General features: G+C 45.8%; 1 protein-coding gene across 3 annotated transcripts in view; it reads left to right on the top strand.

Moving 5' to 3' along the window:
• LOC144178981 (glycoprotein antigen BM86-like) overlaps positions 1-15,059 on the top strand; it is an 80,682-nt gene that overhangs the window by 49,920 nt on the left and 15,703 nt on the right. For all 3 annotated transcript variants that reach the window (XM_077707131.1, XM_077707130.1, XM_077707129.1), the window contains 2 exons: positions 819-922; positions 4,391-4,443. In XM_077707131.1, coding sequence (XP_077563257.1) covers positions 819-922; positions 4,391-4,443 — 157 coding nt within the window. The remainder of the gene's footprint in view (positions 1-818; positions 923-4,390; positions 4,444-15,059) is intronic.

Here is a 15,059-nt window from a genome sequence, read left to right as displayed (position 1 = left end):
ATCTTAACTTACTCTCTTTACCATGTATGCTCTTACGTTTTCCTTACCACAAAAAGTTGATATGAAACGTGGGATAGGTAAAAATCAAATATTAGAGCGCTCAGATGGCATGACAAGAAAGCTTGAACCACTGCCGGGAATTCGGCACGGTGACTGCGAATATATCGAGCTGTTTTTTTTTAAACCAAAGCTTTACTACTTTCGTTCAGCGATTTCATGGAGGATGTGCAAATGACCTTTTGCCCGGATACACACCCCCGGCGACACACCCCTCGAAGCGCATCGCGTGATTCTCCGGGCCCGGTTTGGCACCTGCGGGTGCCGACAGCGGTCGCCACCGCCGCTGCGGCCGATGCAGCCAACCACCCCCGCTGCCTCCCCTGCATGCAGCGCGGGGTCGTTTCGGGCAACGTGACTCGTCTCGCGCCCGGAGAAGAGGAACGGTGCGTTCGCCATGAATGAACGCCGCGTTGGCCCGACCTCGTTCTGTGAGCTTTGCACGGAACTGGACGGCTTTGAGATGTGGTCGGCAATAGAGCTAAATCAAAGGTTTAACCAGGCGAAACCAAGACTCAACCAGACGAAGCCAAGCTTTTGCTTTGCATATCCAATTTCAGCTGAGTTCAGCCGCAGCCGTTTTTTTTTTCTTTTCTGGTGATAGCACAGCTCACAGATGTTTCAATGCGAAGATATGATGCATGAAAGTCTGGCTGGGATGTTACTGAATGTCAGCGCGGTGGAAGTTACTAGCGCTATATTTCAATCATTTTCAAAAGAAATTTGACGTATGCATATAACTGCTCATCTTTCTTTCGCAGAAAAATCATTTCGATATGTGGTAACAATCCAGCAGCAAAAACAGGCAGCCACTGTGATCCGTGATTCCTGGTGTCACAAAAGAGGGGAGCTCATTGAAAAAGCTGTAAGTCTGCCTGGATAGCGTTTTACATTTTCATTCCTATGTATTTTACACACAGCTATTGATTGTAATTGTCATTACCTCGGCGTTCTCAATTCTTCATTATCTAGAATTGTCACGTTTAGTAACCACATATTTGATAAAAAAATGCACATTGCGAAGAGAGAACACGTTAGAAGTAAATTTAAGCACCTTATTTATGCTTTAAGCGTCAACACACGTGACTTACAATTTACGGCACGCGAAGTGTAACATCGCCCCATAGCGAATCTTAAAAGGACCGAGCAACGTTAATGAAGGGAGCAGCTAAACCAGACAACTATAGAAAGAAAAAACGAACGCAATAGTTACAATGCAATCGTGCATTTTTATTTCAAGAACTGCTTAAATACTGAAATTTTGGTGATATAACAGAGTTATTCGTAATTTTTTTGAATTTATACATTTGTCAGGACCGCGCAATTATAGAAAAGATATTTTAGCCGGTTGACCGTCATTCACTACACGTGAATTACTTTAAATATCTGCCGACGATAATGAAAGAAATGCATGGGACAGTGTTACATTTATCCGCAAGCATTCGAGGGCTACTCCTTTGGAAAGTTAGACGGCCGTCGCTAGCGTAAGGCATTTCGTTCTATAATTGCACACGGGGTAATACAAAACCTAGGCCCTTTATACTACTACTCATACTGCCCCTCGGGATATGTCTCCGCAGTAGATAACTTGCGTACAGCTGAGAGCCAATCGTGATAGGGCTGAGTGCATGTCAGCCAAGCACACTATTAGTATTAAGTTACTTGGTATTTGCAATGTTTTCCCCACACAACTTCTCTGTTTAGCAGTGGAGCCTACTTAAAAGAAAAGTCATGCTCTGGGATACGAGCGGCGTTGAAACGGGGCGAGATAAAATCAGAATAAAAAATAGAAATAAAAAGTCTGACATAAAGCAACCTGGCAAAGCTAGGCGCACTCTCCGCAATAGAGAAGGATGAGGCCAGATTGCCTATTCAATGCCCGAAAATTTGCCATTAAAATTTCCCTAATATTTTAAAGACGAGAATCATTTTTCTGCTACTAGAAGAAAATTTCGGTCTGTATACCTGTCTGGTGTTCCGTTCAACCACTTGCGCATCGACCAAAACAGGCCCTGCACCTGGTTTCTTCGTTGGAAAGGTCCTGCTGCATTGGCTCTCACCTGTCCCCATTGTTCACGTTAAAAGAGACTTCAGGTACATTAGGAGCAATAGCTAAGTGCACATGGGGGAGCAGAAGCACGCTTTTAGTTAAAAATAAAGGTTTAATTGGTATTTATTGTAAGAAAAGATTAAAGGACACGCTATAAATGATGTAGAAGGCAAGAGAGATCTATGAAAATCCTGAAGCAGGGCATCTCTCCTTGAGCTGCTTCCGTCAGAAAAAAAAAACGAAAGTTAAAAAAGTCTTGTGTTGTCCTAATAGATGGCGTGCGAGTAGTGCACAAGAGAAAAATTTAATTGCATTTAACAAACTACTATTGCATTCATTGTGGGAGGAGAGAGAAGTTAAGGGAACAGCATGCTGAATGGGACGGAAGGGAGTAGCCAAGGGGAGTGTTGGTGTGAGTGCACCCACCAAAATTTTCTGGACTCTGCACCTCCCCCCGCCCCTCCCCCGGCTTCAACCTTTTTGCGCCCATTCTATTTACACACCAGATCGATATATCAAAATGTGAAAACGAAAATTAAACTGACTATGATGAACCAAGAATGACGGACGCATTATTCGGGCACAGACTTTCTTTCTTTTTATGTTTTTACCGGCGATATAAAAGCCATTGCGCGCCAATACTTCGTGAATATGGAGCCCATTTCCCACTCAACCGTGGACAAAATAGTGCAACTCTACGCCAGGTCCAATTTGGGAAAACTCGCGCTTTGGAGCTGCCAGCACTGGTTGACCGCCTTAAAATTTGTGCCGAAATACACTAACACAAAGTGGGCTGATAGTGGGCCCACCTTAAATTTGTTTTTGATTAGAAAAAGCGACAGAAGAAGCACTGCGAAAATAGTTTTTTTTTTTCAGCTGATTAGAGGCATACAACACAAGAAATGTTGACGTAAGCACGAAGCACGTGCATCTAGGGTTTTTACGTAGAACGCATAACACTGCGGCTTCAGTAGAGTTTTAACAAGTCTGCGAAGCCGAATTCCCGAACACGTTCAAATCTGCTTAACGCACAGCCTCCGCGAAAACCAAGACGTCGGACCTGGGAACGGCTTGCGAAATCATGCGATATTTGTTCCACACCACGATTGTTGTAGCCCTGGCTACAAAACTGAGGGAACGTACGAAATTTTATTCGTGTTTTAAACCTCGTTGCCCTTTAAGAAAGGAAATAACGATTGGAGAAGACATTGGTAAGAGAACATTTTCAGTCTCTGTTCAGATTGACTTGTGCAGCAATCAAGACATCGCCAACCTGCGTTGCTGATGAGTTAGCTATCGCCTTATCCCTCACACACACGAAGCACAAAATCATTATCACGGATTCTCAAGCTGCCTGCAGAAGCTTCTTAGCCGGAAGGGTGGCCCCTTCTACTTTAAGGTTACTATAGCCACAGCAACCCCGCCGGAAGTCAACATCATCTGTACTCCTGGCCATTCCTGACTGACGGCCAACAACTCTGCTCATCAGCAAGCCAGCGCCCTCTCTCTCCAGGCTTCCGAGGAGACCACACCGTCCATCACGCTCGTAACATATCAAGGCATAACGCAGTATTACCGGTACGACAGACTACTATTCCTTCCCCCTTACCCTGCACTCTCCAAGGAAGAAGAATCGCTACTCCGCAAACTACAAACTAACACATTTCCTCACTCAGTTCGCCTGCATCGTATGTTTCCAAGTCAATACTCTGCTGAATGCCAGTTCTGTTCACAACCCACAACTCTACCTCGTAGTATAATACAGTGTGACCGCAATCCGAAACTTGTCCCTCTACGATTCCCTCTTCCCGGCCCTAAACTGTGGTAAAACCTGGCGATCAGCGGCCATCTGGACGTCCAGCCACTCCTGGCATCCAGAGCGAAGGCGTTCTGCTCACCTCATGGATTCCCGGACTAGGCAACCACTCCCACTTCAGCATGCTCAAATAAACGTTTCTCTTTCTCTCTCTCTTACCCCCCTCTCTCTCTCTATCACTTTCTGTCCCCCGGCTTTTATAGCATGTGCATTCCGGTGCTATTTATCTGCACATTTTAGGCAACCACAACGTGAGTATTTTGGAAAATTGCGTGGTTTTCAAATTACATCAGGGTTATATGCAAGAGGGCATAAGCTAAGCAGAAGTGTGCAGTTAAACATAACGCTAACTTTTGGAAACCCTCCTAAATTCGTGCACTTTTAACGCAAAACAAAATGATTTGCTCGAAGTATACTGTTAAGCCCGCAGCGTTGGTGTCGATTGTGATTTTTGTTGTCCCTTATAGATGAAAAGCCTGTACGGATCAACCCTTAGCAGCATCAAAATAGAAAAGTGCGGGTAAGTCTCGTTGTCTACAGCTTTGAGGCTGATGAGCTCTGAGAGCTTCCTTATAACTGAAATAACAACACGGCTGCTTATAGATGTTTCTGTTGGGCGTGGATATTTACATTTGCGCCGGTCCCAATGCTGGCGTGTGCCACCGCCTCTTATGATCCACCTCTTATACCCTGTCCGCCAATGAGGGTAGCGGAAATATTATCCTGCACCTCATCCTGTTCTTTTTGTTACTCACACAAGGGATGAAAATAACTGAGAAGAACTTCTTGCTGGGCTAGTTCGTGATCAGTCCTCATGATTTGGAGCGCAACAGAGAACACGTACGAAGAAACACAGAGACGAGACAGGCGCTAGCTTCCAACTGTTTTATTCGGCTACTCTTGTGCTTGTATTCCCTAGGAAAAGAGAGGGCGAAAAAGATGGATCGCACACATACACAGATGATACAAAAAGACAGACATGTTTACATCACGTTCTTCAGAAAGCTCATTTCGCTATTGTACAGAGCAATCGAGGTATCACTTAGAGTCATTCGCTCTCTCCTTGATATAATACTCTTCGGCTAATTCCCTCGACTGCCTGTTCTTGCTTTTGTTCAGTATTTTTATCTCATTGAACCGTGGCTCGCAACCTCAGGCACGAGCATGGGTGGCCAAATGTGCTCCATTATCTTTACCAAGCGACAATTCATGTTCCCTGGCTCTCTCATTACGGAACGGTCCGTTTGGCCGTTCCGTAATAAAATAAAGCTCCGCTGTTAAATTGCGACTCAGGTTGTTGAAAATGCACTTGTGCGAGCCAGGTTTTTCCGGTATATAAAGCCTTAAAGGGACCCTGAAACCCTTTTCTAACTTTTTTCTTACTGCTAAATTCTTGCGGAACGTAGCCAACCAACACATCCAGTACTTCAATTAGGGTGACACAAGTACCTCAGCCAAGAACTTACTGCGCTACGACCATCAGATAGACTAGAAACTTGCTCAAAAGCTGCTCCTGTTTTTCCCGGTAGCGGCTATTGTGCCGCTTTGGACGAGCAAATCACGCTCTGCCACTCCGTGCTTGCGATAACTATATATAGCTTTCGCAATAATTTCATCCGCAAAAGAAACCGTGAAAGCGTTTATCGGAAGAGTGGCAGTTCCTTTGAAGGGATCATCCCTTCAAGGGGTGTCTACAGCCGTTTTTTTTCATGCATGTATTACACTTCAAGATAATGGTACTGGTAATATTTATAGTAACTATTTACAGCTACGTACGCATGGGAAGGCGTTGACATTAAGATGCAGGTGGCCAAATCAATCCGGAGCCCTCACTACGACTCGCCTCATAGCCCAGGCTTATCGTCGGTGCGTTACACCCCACAATTAATCAAATCAGGACTCATGGCTTCCCGTATCATTCTGGTTGTCAGGCTGTTAGGTAGCTTGCTCTCTGCCTTGTGCAAGCTTGTCCATCTATCAAGTTTATTTTTTCATTCATGCAATTGAAGACTCGCTGAGGAAACTGTGCAGGGAATTTTTCCTTGCTGGCGGGAATGCATGTTGGAAATTGTAACTGCTTAAGTTGCCCCAGTCCTGGACGCCCGGCTGGTAAGGTTTGGCAGCAACACTGAACTGCCGCTATTGATTGCACGATGTCTGACGTCTTATGAACGTTAGATGTACTACGTAAGTCCTAAAATGCAACAGTAACAGATAAATTGAGTTCGGTTTTCCAATTTTGTGGGGAGCTAAATTTTAATACTGTGCAAAATAGCGCAATCTGTTTCAATACATGTGAAGAAAAGAACCGCCATTAGCTCTGTTTTTCTCCTATTGTCATGTACCCGCTAATTGCACTTAAAAGGCGCGGTGTAACGTTTTGCATAACCTACGTGACGCAGCATGGCATGTTCCTTTGACAGAGCACAGCTATAGCGAAATCGTATATCCAAATACGGGACTAAGCAGGCAGAATGAATTGTTAATTGTTACACAACCAATATCGGTGAAAAGTGCACGGACGGAAACAAAAGAAAAAAACAGTACAGGCACTGTCTCAGATGTAGTGCCGCGTGGATTGAACCCGAAGGAAGATCCACCTCAGATACGGTGCTGTGTTCATTGGACAGACAGGAAGATGCCCAAATGAATGCCGACGAGAGCGCTCGAATTGTTTAGGTGTCGGCACTGGCAGCCACATTGTTTCACACTGCCAGGCCTGTGGATGCATAACACTTTTTGAGAGCAAAAAAAAAATGACTCAAGCGTTACTTGCACTCCCGCACACTTGAGATTTTTCTGGCCTACATGGTAGCCAAAAATGGTAAAAAATTGTGTTTGCAACCTTCTGTTGCGCTACTATAGAAGAAACTGGGGCCCTATTCTCTACTGCACGAATTCAAGGGGATTTCACGGCACTGAAGACCGGTGAAATTTCTTGCCGTATTTCACGGCGACGACAGCTGCCATTTTCCAGCTGTTACGTAACAGCACGTCACTTTAACGCAGGTGGAAGTTGCCAATGTGGGATGTAAACATTACCGCCAACTGTTTAAATTACGTCACTCCTTCTCTGCCAATCACAGAGAGGGCGTTACATACAAGCCGTATTGTTGTTGAATAGCAAATGCAGGCCTACCTTGTCATGTCCGCGGCATTTAGTCTAGTTTTTCATTGCCGGCCAAGCCTTATGCGCTTTCCGTAAGGACAAATGAAGCAAACTTTATAACTGGGCCCAGTAAACGTCATGAAACGTCAATATGATGAAAGCACACACAACCGCTTTGTCAACCGGGAGCACGTGACCAAAATTTAAAGCCAATCAGAATATACTTCCGGCAAATTCACAGTTCACGGTGAATTAGGTGCGTCGAGAATAGGGCCCATGAAATACAGTGATGGCACGTGTCAGTGAATGCAGTATCAGATTGGTGTCGCCAATAGCACCGTCAACTGTGTTCTCTTTTTACTGCGCAGCAGTACATGTCTAACCCCTCAGTTTTCATACCGATGAAGCCGCTTCACTCGGCGCCGCACCGGTTTTTCCTTTCGCCACCGCCGACCCCTCTTTCGCAACAGTTATTTGCCTTCATTTGTTATTTGCCGGTATCTTTCACATCTAAGGACGTGCACAAAACCGGTATCAGGTTTATGCGTGCACGTGCGGGTAATGGAGGAAGGAAGGTGTTGGGCGGGAACGCCAAGCTATAGGGTTCATGTTCTCACTGATGACGTGTCCGTTGTGCTGGCGGGAGGCTTACACGTGGACGTCGAACAGCCGACTCGCCTTTTTCTCAAGTGACAATGCCAAATACATCAGCCCCGAGCAGCCAACCAAGCCCTTTCCTTCTACTCCTGCCCCACTACCCCTATTGATAGCCTTACCAGCGCTTTTAGTCACGTGACCGATTAATCTCGGGGCGACGCGTGGTCGTAAGCGGCAACGTAGGCAAAACGTGCTGCGCCGCGGCACTTAGTTGATTGATTGATTGTAGGGTTTAAAGGAGCCATGAAGACAAAATACAAGTTTGTGTTATTCGAAAGATTACGTGTTTTATAGTGCCCCCAGCGCTTGACCGAAAGCAAACGACGCTTTGTTCACTGAGAAATTAATCAATTTAAGTGAAAAGTTTGATTTTCCCGCTAAATCGTGTATTTTTGTGGTCCGCAATTACATCACAGACCGCCCTGCAGCCTAGGGTCCCTTGATTCACGCGTCCGCCGTACAGGGTGGAGACACGTATACGCTGGCGCCGCCATTTTGGGTCGCTCGCTCGCCGCCGAAGCAAGACATTGTATCAAAACCGCGCTACAATTATCGCCACAACGCGGTTAACTGGCGAAGTTTGAAGCATCGTATCTGTTTCGCGTTGCTGGGTCGCGTGGGAAACGAAAAGAACGACCAATTGCAGCGGCACGGGACCGTTCAAAGGGTGTCTCCTCCCTGTGCGGCAGCGTTGCATCACAGAACAGGGAGGATTTTAGAGAAGCAAAGGTCTAGCTTTGCCTGTACTGCCAGAAAAAGCGTAGTGGCGGCGTCGTGAACTACCGAGGACGCCCGCTTGATCGCGCTGTAAACATGGCGGATGCTTTTTGCACAGGGCGCTCGAGCTCCTTAAAGGGGCCCTGAAAGGCATTTTGAGCACACTAAATGAACTAGCGCAATCGCTAGATTGGGTCGCCAACGTCACCTGTGCCAAGTATTACTCTTTTACGCGCAGCGGAAAGCTCACACTTTTGTTGCAAAGTTTGTCGCTTTTTTCTCACCCTTTCCTTCGTGTTTTTGGACGCCGCCATCTTCACATGTCTACATCATCGATTCCCAGATGTTCGTCATGAGCTAGACATCCTGCTATTGGGCAGCTTTTTCACGCACTTCCGGCAAAGAGATGAGTCGTCTGCTCAGCGTCGGCTCGCCGGCTGATCTGCCAGCGGAGTGCCGGAGTGCCTTGACATTTTACGACAAACGAAACAAGTGTAAACAAACGCTTAACCGTTTGTATTGAATGCAACACGGCCATAACACGACGTGGATTTTATCTTACGTGAGTACGTACCATAAAGAAAGTCCCGTGGCACTTCTTTGGTGCAATCGCTGAGAACGCCCTGAGCCGAATGCCCGGGTTTGACGCGTACATTTTATTCAACTTCAAAACAATCCAGAGATGCGTTTCGAACGAACGCAACGTCACAACATGCGTTGCAAGTCTGAACCGCGATTGACAGACGATGAGTTGCCTCCTCCTGCCCGTCGTAAATACGGCACTCACCTCACATCCGGTTTGCGGGGACGAGCAGCAAGTCACAACTCTGGCGCGCAAGCGAGAAGGCTTTTAGCCAGGCACACTGCACATACCCCATGCGAGGTTGAGTGGTACGTCGTTCGAGAAAGATAATCCAAACCATGGGAAGCACTATCCACCCGCAGAAGTACAATGTCGCATTTCATCGCGAAACGAACGCGTCCACAACACACAGGAGGGATGCACACACACACACAGCTTCGGTCGCTGCATTGGCTTAGCTGCAAGCTTCGTTCGGACAATCAGCGATGCTACGACGATACAGAGCTGCGTGAGGACGACGTGCTAACCACTTCACGTATTTAAGAACACAGGGGCAAAGAACTAGGTTCATCGGAAGCAAAAAATCTTTCCTCCATTATAGTGCCTGAAATATACTGGCTAGTGTGCCGAGGGCGGGCTCCAGGCGGGCGCCGGGAGCGATGTACGCGGCCGTCTGCCGCTTGGGGCGCTGCCGTGCGGGAGTGTGCGCGTTCATCCGGCCCGAGCAGATCGCGCGGTTACCTCCGAGCTGCGTAGCAGACGGCAGCGGCAGAACTTTCCATTCCCGCTTGCGACGAAAGCGAGCGAAAGCGACGGGAATTCTGTCGCGCAACCAAAATTTGTCCCGACCATTCGACAAAAACGATCGTCGCGCGACAAAGCGACGGAATTCCTGCCGCTCTCACTCGCTTTCGTCGCAAGTGCGAACGGGCCTTTATGCGCAATCTCCGCCCCACATAAAACGAGCTCTTGCTTGTCGCCTGAGCATACAGTTGATATCTGACTACGTTACACTGTGCTTGCCAGTGTATTTAAACGATGTCACTAGGTTTGAAACGTACGCGCTCGGCGTGCAGCTTTGTAAACGCAAGCGGTTTCACATACGCACGCTATTTTGCTGCTAATAGAGTTTTAGTACAGCGTTTGTGGCCTTTGCATACGCTAAACACTAAATTTTTGCGTCCCGCTACGTGACACCGCGATGGGAGTTTTAGTAGAGCGTCTCATCAGTTTTGCGTAGCGACACACTAATGCATACGGCGCCATCTGTCAAATGTTTTCCGAAATGTCTCGCCGGCTGATCTGCTAGCGGAGTGCCGGAGTGTTTGGACATTTTACGACTATCCAAACAAGTGCAAACAAACGCTTTCCCGTCAGTGTTGAATGCAACACATGGGTGCAGCTTGTCAGAACACGGGTTCTCGCTGATCGAGTGCAGCGTTGGTTTGCTCTTCGCCTTCACGTTCATCGCCGCTGATAAAGCGATCCGATCCGGCGCGTTTTGTGCACGGGTTCTGTGTCGGTTGAAAATGTCTTTTTTCACATGCCGCCGGTAGTAGGAATTACAACCACCGCAAAATAACACCCGGCACCAGCGGGGCCACATCTGAGACCGCGCTTTTTGGATAAACAGTGCGCGGTGCACCAAAGGGAACGAGCGCACGATTCTCCCCACGCGGCTGCGAGTTCGCCGCCGATACCAACTGCAGCCCTGCAGCTACGTACACCGCGAAAGGGCAAGGCCAGGCCGCACACATGCGGCCAGGTCATTCTTTCGCTTTTCCAACATGTGTCCATGGTGTCTACAGAGATGAAAAAGCCGAAAGAGCTGGCCCGTAGCAGACGGCAGTCTGTGGGAACGCAATAGCGGAAGTACGTCACCGCTGAGGAGCGGAGCATCATGGGAGGGGAGGCCAACAGCGAAGAAACAGTTGAAAGGAGGAGGAAATACGGCGCGACGATGATGCGCGGTTTTCGATTTACGATTTCTCAGCTAATACTCATCGCTTTAACAAAATTCTTGCAGGAGGAGATTGCTAATACATTGCTTTATTTGGTTACATGTACATCCATGCATCGGCGGAAGGCATTTCAGGACCCCTTTAAGAACATGGCTGCCTTAGCACGGCGGCCGCCGGCTCGCTGCTCCTGGTGGCTCCTGGCTGGCACACTGGCCGCGTGTTTACTTGCGCCGCGCTAGTGAAGTGATGTTATGCCAGGTGACCAGATGGCCTCGACTGGCACAGACCACAAGTGAGAACAAATCGTTTCTTGACATCTGCAAGTTTACAGAGGCGAGGACATCATTTCATTTCGATCGCTGGAATTGTACGTCGCTTTCGTGACAGAGAGAGAAATAACTTTTATTTGTCCAGTTTGTGGAGGAGAGCTAGACCTCCACCTTGGCGTCGGCCAGGAGCCCTTGGGTCCTAGCAGCGTCTTCGGCTAACTGGATGGCCCAGACTTGATCCGCCGGGTCTGAGCTGAGCAGTACGGTCTCCCACTGGTCATTACTGCTAATTTTGCGGCTCTGAGCGATCTTGAACATATATTATGGGCATGTCCTCAGGCAACTCCTCAGAGCTTTCGTGACAACTTTTTTTTTTGCCATAACAACTCGTTCAGGTGCGCTAAGATTTCGAACGAAAGGCACATTGCTTCCAATATTCTGCTGCCCGTATCTTTTTTTTTTCTTTTTGGACGTCGCAACAAGTTACGAAGCAAACAGGCGCTTGGAAATTCTCTCAGATTAAAGCGACAGTTATTGCAAACGCTATCGCTTACTGCGAACATATCGACATTTGAACGTAGCAATGGAACTAAAATCCGTGAGCGAGTGTTTGAGCACGGCGTTTTTTTCTCTATCTCTTTTGGGGGGTGCGACAGACCAAAAGCACGCACTAAGCAGCATCACAAGTTGAAAGAAAAAGAAAGGAAACACCTACGGCATTAAAAATATTTCTCTGAATTTCTTTACCAACACTGAAAATTTTCAAATTACTCCGATATGCCCTGTTGCATGAAAATTGCTAACTATTTAATTGCTGACTAGTTTAATTACAGTAATGCATTTTGCATGCCCCATTATTATACTTGATGCTGGCATAAACGGTAGCTTTACCGTTCAACAATTGAATGTAAATAACGTTGGTGTCAGCTGTTTATTACTTTCTAGGGTGGTTACGAATCATGTGCTGTAATTAATACTCATAAATGAGACATTTCACTTGCTGATGACATATAGAATGCAATTAAACTTGCTAGGTCTAAATAATTTTACCTTCATATTTACACAGTAAAAATGCGACAAGAAATTTAATTTCCATAAGCAAGAGAGGATAAATATTATTTCAGAACCCAGCTGCACAATAACGTATTACGCACCCCGTGTTTACTCGCACTTGCACGTCGAAGAGCCATATTGGTAGTTCAATTACCCTGATCAACACTGTTTGCTGCAATGAGTTGAATTTCACCTCCTTAATCTTGTATTCTTTTTGTTCTCATTGTCTTATTTTTTGTATGTGTTGCAACGCTGACTATATTTCGGCCAAGAGCCCCCGCCCCCCCCCCCTTATGTAATGCCCTTTCAGGTGTAAATAAATGAAATGTTGAATTTTGCCAGTAGTAATGTGGATGGCTTTATACTGTATTGACAGCAAAATTTTAAAAACACTTTTTATGCTTCAGTGATTGATAAATGTAAAAAAAAACCATGCACATCAGTAAGCAAGACTTACAAATATGATTTGACGCTGCAATGCATGGACTGCACTGCCCAGTTCGGTACACCCCTTAAAGTTCTTATTCTCCTTGTAGGTTAAACAAATAGTATCTACTATCATCCATTCCTTACAATTTAGAACAAGACCTGCGTGCACTATTTTTGGGGGTGACATCATGGTGTATTGATTGAATAGTTTTCGCCCACTTGTGCAACAATGTGCAGTCGGTGGCTACATGTAAAATTCTGACCTGCAGGGAACTGGGATTTTCACACGCTTACTAACTGAGTGTAGCAGTGGCCTTCCTGATTATATTCGATAGAAAAAAGCCGTTGCGAGGTATTCGCAGGCAACCAATCCAACTCGCTAAAGCAATCTGCCCTTGAGGTACAAAGCACCACACCTCCTCCTTCTTCACTTTTGCCACACGCTTATGCCTGCTTCTAGATGACCCTGGATACTACATCTCCAAACCTCGAAGACAAACGCTGAACCCTGACATTTCTTTGTGTGCAAAGGTTTAAAGCCCACATGCAAGGTCCACACAGCACTATTAACAAAGAAGACACCAACTCGATCACCAGATCATAGAATCAGTGTCTATCAGAAATGAGCTGCTCCAATAAAGTTTACTTCCTCTCAGGTTCTTGCACGAACTTGCTTTAGGCTGATAACAGGAGCTCTACAGTGGGTCTTACAGCAATATTTTTGTGCGGAGTGTTGTAAATGTACAGCGAAAGTGAAGTACTCTTGAGCAGCAGTCAAAGGGAGTGGAAGAGAGTACACTAGAACCCGCATTTGCTTTTTTACATTTGCCAATGTGTACGCATCGTGATTTATTGATAAACGCTGAATTTTGGTGCTAGAGTGAGCCTAGCGGCTAGCTACGTAACAATATCACATCGCACATTTTCATGCGCTTCAATATTTGCAGTACACCGAAAATTCGGCCGAAGTTAAATATTTTTAGACATCGAATATCTTGTTCATGAATTGAACAACAACTATTCCATTCATACTCAGTTATATGCATATCACATGTATGAACGCATTGATATATGCTGACCTTCTTTTTAACATTTGGTGAAAATACCTAGCACGTTGTAACATTTATCTCCAGGCAACATAATACATTTGCTCGTGCTGAGAACTTGATGTGGTCGCCTTCCGGTGTGTTCTTCTTTGTTCTTTGGTTGTATTTGCAAAAAAAAAACAAGGAATGAATATAATTTTTTATTAAATTGGAAGAACGAACAGTTAGGAGAATCATGTCATACGAATGCAGAGAAGCAACTATAAGTGAAGTTAAATATACATAAACACACCAGTCGGGCGCATGGCTGTCATATCAGGCAAGCACGAAGAGTTGAAATGGCCTGCCAGTCCTTGGTGCAGTTGGTTCGGGCACCGACAATGTTGAAGTTTCAGCCAGAATGTCTAAATGAACACTCACCTGTGAAAAAAAATAACGCAGTATTTTTGAGTTAACGCGTATTAACCATGACGCAAGCATCAGCTGTCACAAGGCATGCTAATATAACCTAACTCGCATCACCACGTCTCTATGAAGACAAACTTTAGTTGTAGCAAAGCGCTGTCAAAACGCGTCAAAACAGGAAAGCAACAGTAAGGTAAAGCCTGGGCGAATTACTTTCTTTTGGTAGCCTCAACACTTCCATCCGAAATAATGCCACACCTTTTGAGGCAAATGTGCCCACATCTTTTCAGGTTCTAGATAGTCAGAAATGTTCGATAGCGGCCAGGAGAGTTGAGAGGCTGTTTCTTAAGGGTTTTTCTCTTTTTTTTTCAAGTTTTTACAGCTAACTCCGCATGCACTCTGATCAAAAACTCCGATGAATGCAGATTTTATATTTGAATCATGTAATAAGAAAATATAACAGCGGAAGTCATGCACAAATGAGGTACTGACGGCGGCAACAGTTTCGTTTGCACCGTCTTTCTAGCGGATTGCATAACACTCACCTCTGTTGGAAGAATCAAATATTCTGGCCTCGACAGCTGTCTTCCGATGCGGAATATCCCACATTTGTCACTCCGCAAGCACTGAATTCCGTGTTTTGCCAGTCATCTCAACAACTGATGGAAGGAAGCAAAAGCACATAACAGCAATAACAGTCACGAAACCAGTGCTCCGAGCACATAAAAACGGCGGGCCGTTGCAGCGGTTTTAATTTGAATTGGTGACTTTGTCAACTTTGGGGTTGCGAATTCAAAAGCGAGGTGGTGCACCAGTCGGCTGTTTGTAAAAAGTTGCGTACATTTTTGCTCAACAAATGTTTGATGCAAACTGTTAATAATTTTTAAACAACATATTGTAAGCGAGC

This window comes from Haemaphysalis longicornis, unplaced genomic scaffold (genome assembly GCF_048455015.1).
Source record: "Haemaphysalis longicornis isolate Haplotype H1 unplaced genomic scaffold, Haemaphysalis longicornis Haplotype H1 scaffold_4, whole genome shotgun sequence".
In the NCBI taxonomy this organism is placed as follows: Eukaryota; Metazoa; Arthropoda; class Arachnida; order Ixodida; family Ixodidae; genus Haemaphysalis; species Haemaphysalis longicornis.
The sequence above is the reverse complement of the archived record's forward strand: the minus strand, read 5'-3'. Positions and strand labels throughout refer to the sequence as shown.